At 34.9% G+C, this 13,406-nt stretch overlaps 3 protein-coding genes across 5 annotated transcripts; 2 read left to right on the plus strand and 1 right to left on the minus strand.

The window, feature by feature from the left end:
* Positions 1-201: 201 nt before the first annotated feature.
* On the plus strand, positions 202-4,706 carry LOC132161982 (Major facilitator superfamily protein). Of its 3 annotated transcripts, none has more exons than XM_059572217.2 (11): positions 202-656; positions 948-1,111; positions 1,320-1,383; positions 1,482-1,595; positions 1,727-1,771; positions 2,533-2,783; positions 2,910-3,000; positions 3,539-3,651; positions 3,750-3,873; positions 4,173-4,325; positions 4,467-4,706. In XM_059572217.2, exons 1-11 carry the CDS (start codon positions 495-497, stop codon positions 4,569-4,571), a joined length of 1,386 nt encoding a protein of 461 aa, XP_059428200.2. In that variant the 5' UTR covers positions 202-494; the 3' UTR covers positions 4,572-4,706. The 3 variants fall into 3 exon arrangements, with proteins under 3 accessions (XP_059428200.2, XP_059428201.2, XP_088367600.1); XM_059572218.2 differs by having other exon boundaries at positions 4,470-4,706; XM_088511474.1 differs by having other exon boundaries at positions 203-656; positions 4,173-4,652.
* A 3,483-nt stretch (positions 4,707-8,189) lies between these two features.
* LOC132162409 (uncharacterized) lies at positions 8,190-8,715 on the plus strand. The gene has a single exon (XM_059572642.2). The coding sequence runs from the start codon at positions 8,359-8,361 to the stop codon at positions 8,713-8,715; it is 357 nt and encodes a 118-aa protein (XP_059428625.1). The 5' UTR covers positions 8,190-8,358.
* A 493-nt stretch (positions 8,716-9,208) lies between these two features.
* On the minus strand, positions 9,209-12,926 carry LOC132191571 (short-chain dehydrogenase TIC 32 B, chloroplastic). Its single transcript, XM_059606663.2, has 8 exons — positions 12,497-12,926; positions 11,696-11,927; positions 11,540-11,619; positions 11,053-11,206; positions 10,716-10,794; positions 10,445-10,529; positions 10,196-10,242; positions 9,209-9,585 (listed from the first exon to the last, which is right to left on the minus strand). The coding sequence occupies exons 1-8, from the start codon at positions 12,612-12,614 to the stop codon at positions 9,412-9,414; spliced, it is 969 nt and encodes a 322-aa protein (XP_059462646.1). The 5' UTR covers positions 12,615-12,926; the 3' UTR covers positions 9,209-9,411.
* Positions 12,927-13,406: the final 480 nt, after the last annotated feature.

Here is a 13,406-nt window from a genome sequence, read left to right on the forward strand (position 1 = left end):
GATATGATTTATTTTATGGTTCATATTAAATTTTATATATATATATTAAATTGTAAAAATATTTTCATATTATTTAAAATTTATAAATAATATGTTACGTGTTTTTTTTTTTGGTGATTTAATTTTAAAAATAATACTTTTATTCTGTCTACCTTTATCTCACGGCCAACGTAACCATGTCAATGAGCCATGGCTGACCTGTCACCGAGCAGAGGGGAAGAAATTAGAATTGTGGCTAGAGTTAACCATCAAAATTACTCGAAGTTTTTGCCTCTAACGACAAACTCCCTTTCCCTAATGTCAGCAACGAATCGAATTATGAGATTCCATTGACTAAAATAATCGAAACTCCTACCCTTTCTTATATGTCTTGTGATGGTCGATTCGAAGCCGGCACTCGTCGTGTTCTACCTCACTCTTTTGAGACACATTTCTGGGCTCTTATATAGCGCTCTGATTCTGCAATCAATTGGGTCGACAGTCCCAAGGCCACGATGGATTCCCACGACGAGGAGTCGCCGTTGGTTGCGGATAGTTCGCCGGTTCAAACCCCAAAGCAAAACCACGCCAGAGATGTTCATATTCTCAGCTCTGCCTTCCTCTTGATCTTTCTTGCCTATGGAGCCGCTCAGAATTTGGAGAGTACCCTCAACACGGTGAGTCTCCGTCCTGTGTTTGGCATTACCCAGTTGGAATTTTTGTCATTCTATTTTTGGTTTGGCAGTTTGCTGAGAAAATAGAGGAAAAACAGAGGAAGATTGAAAGTTCTGTATCTCGTTCTTGACATCTTGGTTATCTTTTCTCTGTTTTTGTTTCTGAGAGAGCTGGAAAGAATGGGAAACAAAAAGTTGTGAATATGACGATGCTCCTTTTTCTTTTTTTTTTTGGTTGAATTTGGTAATGTTTTGGCTGAGTTTGATGGTTTTTGAGTATGAATTTCAAATCAGGAAGAGGATTTGGGTATGACTTCGCTTGGGATATTGTATTTGTCATTCACATTTTTCTCATTAGTGGCTTCTGTGGTGGTTAGAAGACTGGGGACAAAGAATGCTTTGGTTCTTGGGACTACTGGTTACTGGTTGTTCATAGCTGCTAATTTGAAGCCAACATGGTAATTATTATTAAATTGGACCATTAATGCCTTTATTTTTTGGATTTTCCTGTGCTTAAATTAGTTTATACACTGCGTTGTAGTGGCTGAAAATGACGAAAATGGTGAATCTTGTTGAATTAATAATGGCTATGCCTATATGGACTGTGAAGTTATAAATGGCATTGAGAATTGAATGATTGATAAAAATGAGTTGCTTCTCCTGTAGGTATACAATGGTTCCAGCTTCTGTGTACCTTGGCTTTTCTGCTTCAATTATATGGGTTGGGCAGGTGAAATTCCATGCTTCAGATTTTTACGTTTCTTGATATATTACACCAATAGTTTGCAGTGCCAAAAGATCTTTTTTAACCTTCATATGGCCTATCAGGGTACGTATCTCACTTCCACTGCCCGCAGTCATGCAAAAGATTGCAACTTACATGAAGGGACAGTAATTGGTAACTTTAATGGAGAATTTTGGGGAATGTTTGCGAGTAACCAGGTGAACAATTTTTTGTAACAAATCTATTTATGTGCTGTTTTGATAAGAATGAATTTCTTTTATCAGTCACTTTTAATTCGCTGATGTGGAGCTTCAATCTGTGATATGGTTTTTGTTCGACATTTCTGCAGTTTGTTGGAAATCTTATTTCACTTGCAATGTTGAGCGATGGGACGGTACGCATTTTCCTCATGGTTGAATTTGGCTGTTGTGGTCCGTCATTCTGGTTTTACTGTTAAGTTACTATATCTTTTTCGCTGTTAAAGATTACTTGATCCTTCCATCCACCAGCCCCTAGAGGTTTTTTCTTTATTCATCTCCTTTGTTGTCTCCAATCAGATATTAGATAGTATTCAAATGTAACAAGAAAAAAAGAACTTGAAATATATAGAATTAACCTTTTATTTTCTGTTAACGTGCATAAAAATTAGAGAAAAATAATTATGAGGAAGAATTGGTCCTTCAACAGAGTAGTCATAGAATAGTCAAGTAAATAATTCAAGATCATGTACATAAATACAGAATTACGCAGGTGTAACATATTTTGTGCATATTTTCCAATGACAGCACACCAGTGTGCTTATTTTGCTTTGCCTCTTCGGCTTACTGATTAAAAATACCGTGATGCTAGTGTTTTTCAATTTCTTTTCCTTTCCATTATTTTAATTTTATTTCTATTTGCCTGAGAAGCAGATTTTAGTCTGTTTAGTACAGAAAATTTTTAAGTCATTAAGGACATATACGTGCAAGCATGGCCTGAGTTTCAATCCCCACGTATGAAGGCCCATAGTAAAACATTCCCTAGGCAGGTGCCATCATGTATATACGTTCTCTTGATTTAGGAAATTTTTCTAGCATATGCATAGCACGTATAATTTATAGTTTGCAATTTTTATTCTTTCATTCAATGGTTTTATTTTGTATTACATCACTGCAGGAGGGAAGTACCAGTGGCACAACTTTGTTGTTTGTTGTGTTCCTTTGCAGTATGACCTTAGGTACCATACTTATGTGCTTCTTAACAAAAAGGAACCATAACGCAGAGGATGGGACTCAAGATTCTTCCGTTGGCGTATATTCTACCGTGGTTTCTCTGTCAAAGTCTTTAGTCACTCTCTTGTTTGATGCACGGATGCTATTGACCATCCCCCTTATTGCGTATTCAGGATTACAACAGGCGTTTGTATGGTAATTACTGGATGAGTTTATGAAGAATAGTTTCTTTCTGCCATCCCAGTATCAATTCATATCTTTCCAAGTTCTCAATACCCTTCCAATTTCTCTTATTAACGTGGGATATTATTGCAATCTTAGGGCTGAATTCACCAAGGATATTGTAACTCCAGCACTCGGTGTGTCTGGTGTGGGTGGTGCAATGGCAGTGTATGGAGCTTTTGATGCAATAGTAAGTGTGAGATGCAGAAATGAGGAGTTGCTTACCTTTCAATCTGCTTCAACTGAAATAGCTTGCCGAAATAGTAAATTAGTTTCGCATCTTTCATATTATCACAGCTTTGCCTATTATTCATGGATGAAACTTCAAAGATAAGGAAACAGTTTTGTCCCCACCAGCCCTTTTCCACAACCAAAAAAGAAGAGAGAAAAATCCTTCTGATTTTCTGTCTCCTTTAGCAATTATAAACTTTGTAATTCTTTTTAACTCCTCAGCAGCAGTGCATTTTCCTGTGGTCTGACTTTTAACATGATGTGCTACCCAGTTGTTATAACAATATTTTACTTGCGACCTCTGTTACACATTGTATGATATATCTTTCTTAAAGCAAGCTGAAATTTTTCTTTGTATCTTATGCAAAAGCTCAATTCGGGTGTTAAGGTGGTAATTAAATTGAAGTTGTAATAGTCCATGCTGGAAGTGCAGGATTGTGAATGTATATTGTTTAATTGAATTGTTTCTCTAAATTTGTTGTTGGAACTTGTGCTAGTGTTCACTGGCAGCTGGTCGACTCACCTCCGGTCTCACGTCAATCACTTTGATAGTTTCTGGTGGTGCCTTAATTCAGGCTGTTGTATTCCTGTGGCTCCTGCTAATATACAGGTACTAAGCACTTAATTATTCTAAATTTTCTTCAAACCTGAGTTTTTATTCTATTGATTAATTTGAAGCCATATTTACTTTGCCATGTCATGATTCAGGTTAACTAGCGGAGTACTTGGCATTATGTACCCACTTCTCATGGCTGCCATGTTGGGTATTGGTGATGGAGTATTTAATACACAACTTAATGCTTTGCTTGGGATACTCTTCAAGCATGATACGGTACTAATTAAACATATTAATAATATGCCTTTGATGTTTAACAACTTACCTAGATATTCATATCTTGGTATTCTCAATGTACACAGCAAAGGGTAAGATTAGCCACTTTCTGGATAAACGTTTCCATATTTTCTCAATGGTTTATGCATAATTTCACACTGCAAATTCTTCTCTATCTACACTGCCAATACCAGTGGTATTTGGCTTGCAAAGTCTTCCAAATCATTCAACAGCCCCATAAGACAATTTCTTCTCATTGCACCTGAAGTTCTAACCAGGTGTTATGATCTTGGAAACAGGAAGGAGCATTTGCACAGCTCAAGGTCTGGCAGAGTGGTTCCATCGCAGTCGTGTTTTTCGTGAGTCCATACATCTCATTGAAGGCAATGCTGGTGGTTATGCTCGCCGCGCTCTGCCTCTCATATGCTGGGTTTCTGCTTTTAACTCTCAAGGTAGAGAAAGCATTCTCCTCCAGTTCCTGAAATCAATCTCTGTTGTAGCTTGCCTGTAATATATATCCTATTACAAATCTTTTTGTGAAATATTCGTGTCATATGCTTCAAGGCAATAATTTTTTTTTTTTTTTTTTGAAGAAGAAGAATTATAAGCACAAGTGCCTTGTTCCATTCTGTTCCATAACTAAAGTGGTGCATAGGTTAGTAGAAGTTGAGGTCATAAATAATACTTTATTGTTATAATTTTTTTATTGTATTTATGATTCTGTAACCTCATAACATGTAGTTATGATTTATCAGAACTTTATGCTCTTTGTAACCTCATAGCTTTTAGCTATAATTTATCAGAGCTTTATGCTATGTGATGTAAAAGCTTTATGCTCTTGACCTTTTATCAATGAATTCTAAGTGATTCCCGTTAAAAAAAAAAAAAAAAAAAATGCCTTGTTCCATAATATCTTTAGGGTGATAAAATAGTTGTGCATAATCAAAAGTTGTTGGCCCCTCCCAAAGTAGGAAAGTAGGTATTAAGCAAGTCCTTGTGATGTGGATCTTTTAACTTTTCTAGCATACATATCCCTTGTGATGATATAGTTTACGCCGGCGTGCATCAACAGTGATGCACACCAGGCGTAAATTTTTTTTTTTTTTTTAATTAAAATAATAAAATAATAATAAATAAAAAATTTACGCCTGGCGTGCATCACTGTTGATGCACGCCGGGCGTAAACTATATCATTACCCACCAACCAAAGATGTGAATAGAAATGTGAAGAGATTGAAAAGGATGAACTGAATTGACTAGTTGGAGGATAGTCAAACCTCCATATACAAGAATGCATTAATTGGGTTGTGGACTATGAACAATTGCAAGATTGAGGTTTTTATACAATGAAAGGGGCTGCCGACCCTTTTTCTACTTCAACAAACTCACTCAATCTCTGTTAAAGAAAAACAGAAGAAATATGCTTAGATCTATAATTCTTTTACAACTTTCTAACACATGTTAGAATGCAATTAGAGTGTTAAATTTTTAACTTTAGCTCCAATCACATGTTAACACATGTAAGCAATTTATAAAAGTGATAAAAGAGAGAGAACAAAAAAATGATAACTTCACTTAGGACCTCTGAACTATCACATGTTTTGAGAAGATCTTCTCAAATTTTAAAAATTCTCAATTTCACCCTCCTGAACTTCAATTTGATGCAATTAACCCCCTTTGTCAATTTTTGTCGTTAAACCCTAACAGAAACCACTACAAAGACTAAATTATCCTTCAATTTTTTTTATTTTTTTATTTTTTCAATTTGAAATTAAGGGTAACTTTGAAATTTTAGAAAAGTTACAGGGGTATAAAGGTCATTTCATTACTTTTAACGTCCAAAAATTGACAGATGGGGTAGATTGCATCAAATTAAAAGTTCGAGGGTAAAATTGAGAAGTTTTGAAATTTGAAGGGGTCTTTTCAAATCACGTGTTAGTTCAAGGCTCCTTTGTGAAGTTTCTAAAAATAATAAAAAAAGGAAAGAAAATTTTACCCTACACCCAAATTTTAAAGGACCTTTAACTGTATTTGAGATTACTAACACATTTTTTGATATTCCAGTAGACTATCACCTTATAAAAGAAAATGACAGATTTACACGAAGTCGTTTAGCACTTTTAAAGTTTTACAATTCTCTAGAATCAGAATTTGGTTTTGAAAGCACTTTTCTAAAAATCATGGACCCATTAAAAAAACACTTGTCCAACCATCCAACCAATTAAATTTCCTCCTTAATTAGTGTTTTGACAATTTGTGATTGCGTGTAGTGTAAGAAATTATCATCTTTCATATTTTGTGTAGGATTCGTAGTATGTCAAGGCAAGAATATAACCCGTTTAATTAATCAGAAGAAACTTTTCAAACCTAACTTATTAATTTTATATTATAAAAATCTGTCAGGCCATGGTCCAAAGACCATTATGTTCGTATAACTCCAAACGGTTGAGCAACCATCATTGATTTTGGTCTCACCATTCCCACCTCTTCGGTCCCACCGAATGCGATAACAACTAGAATAAAAGAATGGCAAAGATCATGGGAATGAAAAGAGAAGAGAAAGAGGATAACCCTTTGTCAGACATATCTTCGTGAGGAGAATTAATATGATTCACACGTTATATGTACAAGAGTTTTATTTCAATTTAATAAACATTATGTTTTTTTTTTTTTTTCTAATCAAATACGGGAAAAGGTTACAGGGGAATAAACATTATGTTATGAATAATAGAAAATGATAGTTACTAAATACTACATAAGAACAAGTATTCATTCTAATCATAATTTTTAGGATTGAGATTTCCTCTTATCAGAAATTCGGTTGGTTTAAGAGAAGTAGTTGTGGAGTCCATTTGTCCCAAGCAGATAGGTCTAGCATCTTCGGCTATTTGGAGCAAGTGGATCTTGCAGCCATTTTCTTAGACGAATCAAATTTCTATAAAATTCGAATAACCTAATAAGAATTTTGATCCATGATAGGGGTTGACTTATTATTTTAAAATATTAGAAAAGAGAAGGATACCCCAATGAAAGATAGAGATGGTTGGGCAGCCACCCTAATTAAATTAGAGTTGTTTTGCATTTACCATTTTTTTTTAAATAAGAATTAGGATTTCATATATCAACTACTGACAGAGTAGATTATTCAATCAAAATAATATCACAAATATAATCAAGAGTTTCCTCCAACTAAATCATATCTATGACTTGTTGTGTAGCGGCATTTGCTAGCTTTAGCTTATGAGCAGCATTAATTATTTGCTTATCTACTTACAAAACAACATTGCCAGCTTTGTAGGGATTGCAAATCCCTTTGCATATCCTCCACTAGATGGCCAAAGCGGGTCCAACTTTCTTCCATGGGTGTCACTGACTACACCACTTGTAGAGAGTCACCCTCCAAAATAATGTTGGAAATGCCGATCTCACGACAAAAACTAGCCCCAGTGTAAGCTCCTACAGCCTCTGCAGCCACCATTCTCCGTTGAGGATGAAGGTGAGCTCCACACTTATTTGTTCAATAGAAACATATTTAGTCTTTGGTTCTTTAAAAACACAACAATTTTTAAAAATATCAAACAATCTTCATATGTGGACTAAAAAAAACATTTTTTTTTTTTTAAAAAAAATGTACATCTCACCATTTTTTTTTTTTTTTCTTAAGAGCCTATACTATTAAGTCCATCCTGATAACACCTTTTTTGTAGCCTTCAATTACTATGTGACACATCATCAATTTAAGAAAAATGCATAAAATAAAAGTGAGAACAATCACACCAAATCAAAAAAAAAAAAAACCGTAGCCAACAAGACTCAGGCCAGACCCACGGGTCTGGCTGGCGGTGAATGCCTCAAATCCCACCGACCGTGACCTGCCTCAAAACCCGTTTCTAATGCCTCAAAACTCGTTTTTGGATTCATAACTAAAACCTAGAGATGAAAGGTTAATCGTTTAGGAATTTTATCACCCTAAAATCTAGTGTATTTTGGTTCAACTTATTTTTGTACACTTTTTATGTTTTTGCTTATATGTCGGTTATTAATTGAGGACTATAAAAGAGGTGTTATCAGGATGGTCCTCATAAAATGTTTTTTCTTTTTATTTATTTTTTAATTTTTTTTAAAAGATATGGAGCATAGTTATTTATTTGCTATAAAATAATAATTTGATCATTCAAGTCTCACGCTTTTTAGAAATGACAGACAATTCAAACTTTTAAATGTATTTAATCCATAAAATAAAATAAAAAATTTAAAAAAACCATTAACAAACTTGATCTTGAGTTTCTCCTTGACAAATGCTATAGAAGTTTAACTCTTGACGCCCGTATTTGAGACGTATATTCCAAAGCCAAAAGCTCAAGTTCTTGTCAATGGAATCGCTCTCCTGAAACCAACGCACTCCCATTTCCAATTTCCAAACCTCACCAATCGCCGAAACCAAACACCATCTCTCTTCAGCTCACTGTTCCAACATTACCCACTATGTTTTTCACCTCCATGCTCACCCGCCTTGCCTACTGGTGGCCGGTCCTCGTCTATGCCGTCGCGTGGACAACCATTCTAACGCTGACGGTTGCGGTGGCGTCGTTCCCTCTGAAGGTTGCCTTCCTGTCGGCGATATCCTCGTCCTCTTCGTTCTCCAAAACGTGCGTGACGGAAGGGTTCGTTAGAGTGCCGTTAGACTCGCCGGCGGGGGAGATGTTCTGCTTCCCGGCTCACCTGTTGGGCAAGTCTAAGTTTGATCTCATCCTCCCTACGGTCTTCGCCGCAGTTGTGGTGGGTTGGTCTGCTTGCCTTGTGCGGGCCGTGGGCCTTTGGGAGGCCGATCCGGTCCATTAGATTTTTATTTTATTTTATTTATTTATTACACTCATTTAATATGATTGTTAATTTGTTATGCTATATTTTCAGTGTTTTTTTTTTTTTTTTTTTTATCTATTTTTTTAAATAGATAACTCATCTCATAAAACCGGTTTTATAGAAGAGAGTTATCAATTTCTTATAAACATGCCTAAGGTTTTTTTCACGGGCAATAATTATTCCTCAACACCCTCCTTCACGCTCCTTGTCACGAGGTAAGTAGTGTGAGCCCCCTTTGTCCTGATACCATAAAAAAATTTGTGGGCCTAACTCATCTTATAGAACCGGTTCTATAAGATATGGTTGCTTATTTCTTATAAACATGCTCAAGGTCTTGTCCACCGACAATGTGAAATTATTCTTCAACAAGAAGAGCAATATTACTCAAATTAAATATTGGAAAAAGCTGGTAGTGAAAACGACTGATATCAAGATTCAACAACAATAGAAAAAGTTAATAGAAAATGCATAACCTTTTTATTAAATCAATTTGCATTGGGCAACAGAGAAAGGGAATTAAGGTCCAAATTCATAAATAAGAAAAATAAAAAAAGGCATAAAATCAAATTCATTGGAAAGAAACTGGAAATTCTTCACAAATATCAAAGCAACAATCAATCAATCGATCAATCGATTGCTTCAGGCAAATATCAAGGGGAAATGAAGCAGCCATTGTTAAGGCTTTGAAGCAGAATCAACCAACTTGTTGCTGAAGTCCCAGAGCTTTTTAGCCAACACTGCATCTCTAGCAAACCCACTTGGCTGCATCTCATTGCAGTCCACGTAGTACTTTCCACCCACACCTTTCACACGTGGGTGGAGTGCAACATAGCAAGTCGTGGCTGCTCCCTGTAACACATATAACTCCGTTACCCTAATTTTTTTTTTTTTTTAGAATTTATTTTCAAAACAACAATATCTCTCTGAGATCACATATTTACATACCACTTTATATAAGAATTTAAATTTATATAAAATAAAATTAAAAAAAAAACTTTATTTAATCCTTCTAAATTGTCGCAGCTTTTAAAATTATCTCCATAAACTTCAAAAATTCTTAATTTAGTATATCAATTTTTTTTTTCAAATTTACCTCTCCGTTAGGATTTTCTGTTAAATCCTGTCAAAATTCTCAAAACCCTAAATTCAAATATTCAAGAGTGTATTTTTGCAAATTCCGTTAAATCTTGACCAATGCCTAAATCTTTGTAATTTTTTTTCTTTCTTTTTTTCCTAAAAGAAAAAAAAAATGATATTTTGAAAATTTTGACACCCATCCGTTAGGATTTTTAAACACTGTTAATTGAAATTGAAAAAAAAAAAGAAATATTAATACATTAAAATAAGAGTTCTTAAAGTTTATGGAGGTAATAAAGTTTTTAAGAGTTAAGTGAATTTTTTCCTAAAAATTATTATTATTTTATCACGAAATAAATTACATTAAAATGTGTTAATTTACCTGAGGTACGTTCTTCCATATGAAAAAGGTGAACACCTGCAGCATCCCTGCATATATATAACACCAAATTAAAAGAAGAAAGAAAAAGTTTGGTTTGAAGTTTAATTTGAGAAGTTTTTTTTTAAAAAAAATAAATAAATAAGAATTAATATCCATATTTGTTTTGTATGTTTTTTTAATATATATATATATATATATCTATATTAAAAAAAAAAAAAAACTATATTATATATAGAATATAGAGCGTACTCATCATAACGGCAGAATGTCTCATGAGGGGAGTCATTATCAATCCTGGGTGGACTGAATTGGCTGTAATGTTTACACCTTCTTCCTGCATTTGATTTCAGAAATATGATCAATGAATTAATTGAAAATTATTGACGTGGAAATTAAATCTTTGGCCTGCTCTAATGATCACCTTGCATTTAATTAATCCCCCAAATATATATATATATAATTAAAAAAAAAAAAATCAGCTTACAAGTTTGATAAAATTATTAGAGTAGGATTATTATACCTGCAAACGACGAGACAGCTCATTAGCATGTAATATGTTTGCTAATTTGGATTGGCCATAAGCCCTTTTGTCAGAATAACTGAAGCAAAGAAGATGAAGGGCAACATCACTAAGTCGCTCGATTATGAGTATGTTACTGATATTTATATCTTAAATTTGATAAATAAATAAATATAATATAAAATTAAAGTAACATTATTATTATTATTTTTTTTTATTTTAAGATCCAGAACCATTATCAAACATACCCTAACAGTGGGTACACGTGTATGGTCCCAGATCAAGCGATCAGGGATGCCCATATCACCTAAAGAAAGAAAAAGAAAATAGGACATACCCAATTCTATCATTCATCTTCTCAAATCTTATTCCACTCTGGTAAGTGTGGGCGTGGGCTATTGATGACAGATTGACAATCCTGCCCTCCACACCGGTTGCTCTCGCTGTGCGCTTCATTTTCTCAAGAAGAAGATTTGTCAAGAGAAAATGACCTGCACAGTGGAGATTACCCATTAGTGGCTGGATCCAATTTCTTAAGACATGCATTTACCATAAACAACAAGACACTTTTTAACATATATTGAATCAAATTCTTTTATATATATATATATATATATTAGATATGTGCAGATTATGCTAAGGGTCAATAAGTTTTTTATATTTGGTCTATATTCTCTTACAAATTTAATAGATTAGTTTATGTGAAGTCCACGTTAATTAACAAATCTAATAGTTGATTTGTAATATGAAATTAGTCAAATATGAAAAAAAATATTGACCGATAGCTTTTTCTCTTCGATATTTCTGTTTACTTTAATACCCACCCAGATGATTTGTTGCAAATTGGATCTCCATCCCATCTTCTGAAAGCTGGAATGGGCAGAACATGACACCGGCATTGTTTCTGCAGGGCGATAAATTTATTAGTTTGGCACCAACGCAGATAGAGAGTGAGAGAGGGAGAGAGAGAGAGAGATCACATCAAAATGTTAAGAGGAACGTCAAGAGCGTTAAAGCTATGAACAAATGCTCTGATGGACTTCAAGGAGCACAGATCGAGCTTCAGAACATCCACGCGTGCCGTTTCGTTGTCTTTAAGAATGTGCTGTTTTGCCGCATTTGCAGATTCCATGTTCCTGGCAGCAATGATGACATGAGCTCTCCGAAGAGCCAACACTCTTGCTGTCTCCAACCCAATTCCGCTTGCCCCTCCTGCAATTTTTCCTCAACAAAGTTCACAAACTTTTACAGTTTTCAATCTTAAAATAAAAAAAAATAAAATTTTTCCCAGTTGGTGAGAGCACTAAAGGCATGATGAGCTAACTCCTGAAGAACAAGCCCCACCTGCAATAAGCTTGCCTTGTAGGCTATAAATAAAAAAATAAAAAAATCTTACAAGAAGACAAAAAAGAATCATTGAGAAATATAGTTACAAAGGGTAAATTTAAAAAATTACAATGATGACCCAACAAAAAAAAATTTGACAGATCAAAAACTGAAGCGTCGAAACCAGCAATTGCTGACAAATTGAGAGAATATGGCAGCTGTTCTGGTTAGTGAACATGGAAAAACAAAACAACAATAACATTGAATGTAAAAGAATCAGACATAGCATGGAGAAGTCAAAAACATTCAGATAGACTAGAGTAGAATACGTTGATTAATTTATTGAGTTATGAGCATTAGATCAAGTACAGAAATTCAATTAAATGGCATTGATAAGTTCCATTTTGGGATTATGAGACAGTAAAAAAGGAAAAAGAAATGCACAGAGGGCTGACCGGTGACAATGGCAGTGAGGTTACTTGCATCAATCCCTGCAGTAACCTGTTCAGCCGTTGAAGCTGATCCGAACCCACTTGGGCCTGCCCTCCCTGTGATCAATGAGAAGATCCCCATTTCCTTGAATCGCACAAAAAAACAAGCAAAACCTCAAAACTTATCCTTCTGTCGGCTGTCGCCCCACTATTCGATCATATGTCTGAGAGAGAGACACAAACTAACAATCGAGAGAGAGAGAGAGAGATTATTTTGTCTTCTTTAAGAAAAAAGTAGAGCAAGGCAGGGACGGAGAAAGAGGAAGCCCATATGCATGACAATAAATATGGAGTTTGGAGTGTTGTAGGTGATAAATTCGTTTCATTCAGACAGAAAGAGAGGTGTATAATTAATGCTCGCCGGTGAAGGGCTGTTAATACCCTCAACGTTCTTTCTACTATTTTTCATCTTTCCTTCCTTCGGAATAGGATCATCTTTATTTCAAAATCCCTCCATTTCTTCTATTTAGTGCATTTTGAAGGATATTGCATTTAATGAATTACCCTTATTAAAACTTTTGGACAACACTACCCTTCATCCCATCACTACCATTAGTATGTGTACACGGGGCAGCCTTGGAATGAAGCTGGTGAAGTAGACATAATTGTTCAACTTTTTTTTGGGTCTATTTTGTCTCCCTCCCAAGTCCCAAACAATAAAAGACGTTCTGCAATTTGCATGGGTGGATTTTGAATTGGACAAGACGGTGGGGGTTATGAACCCACCCACCCGGCCTGCTTCTGCGGCTGCTTTGGGGCCCAAATCTCATTGCTCTATTCTCGTAGAAAAGGATCATTTTCCGTCTAAAATAACATAAAAATATTAAATTTATCGCTAGGATTTCTTTTTAGAATCATAAATGAAACACATGTC

Source organism: Corylus avellana, chromosome 10 (assembly GCF_965113065.1).
Source record: "Corylus avellana chromosome 10, dhCorAvel1.hap1.2, whole genome shotgun sequence".
Taxonomy (NCBI): Eukaryota; Viridiplantae; Streptophyta; class Magnoliopsida; order Fagales; family Betulaceae; genus Corylus; species Corylus avellana.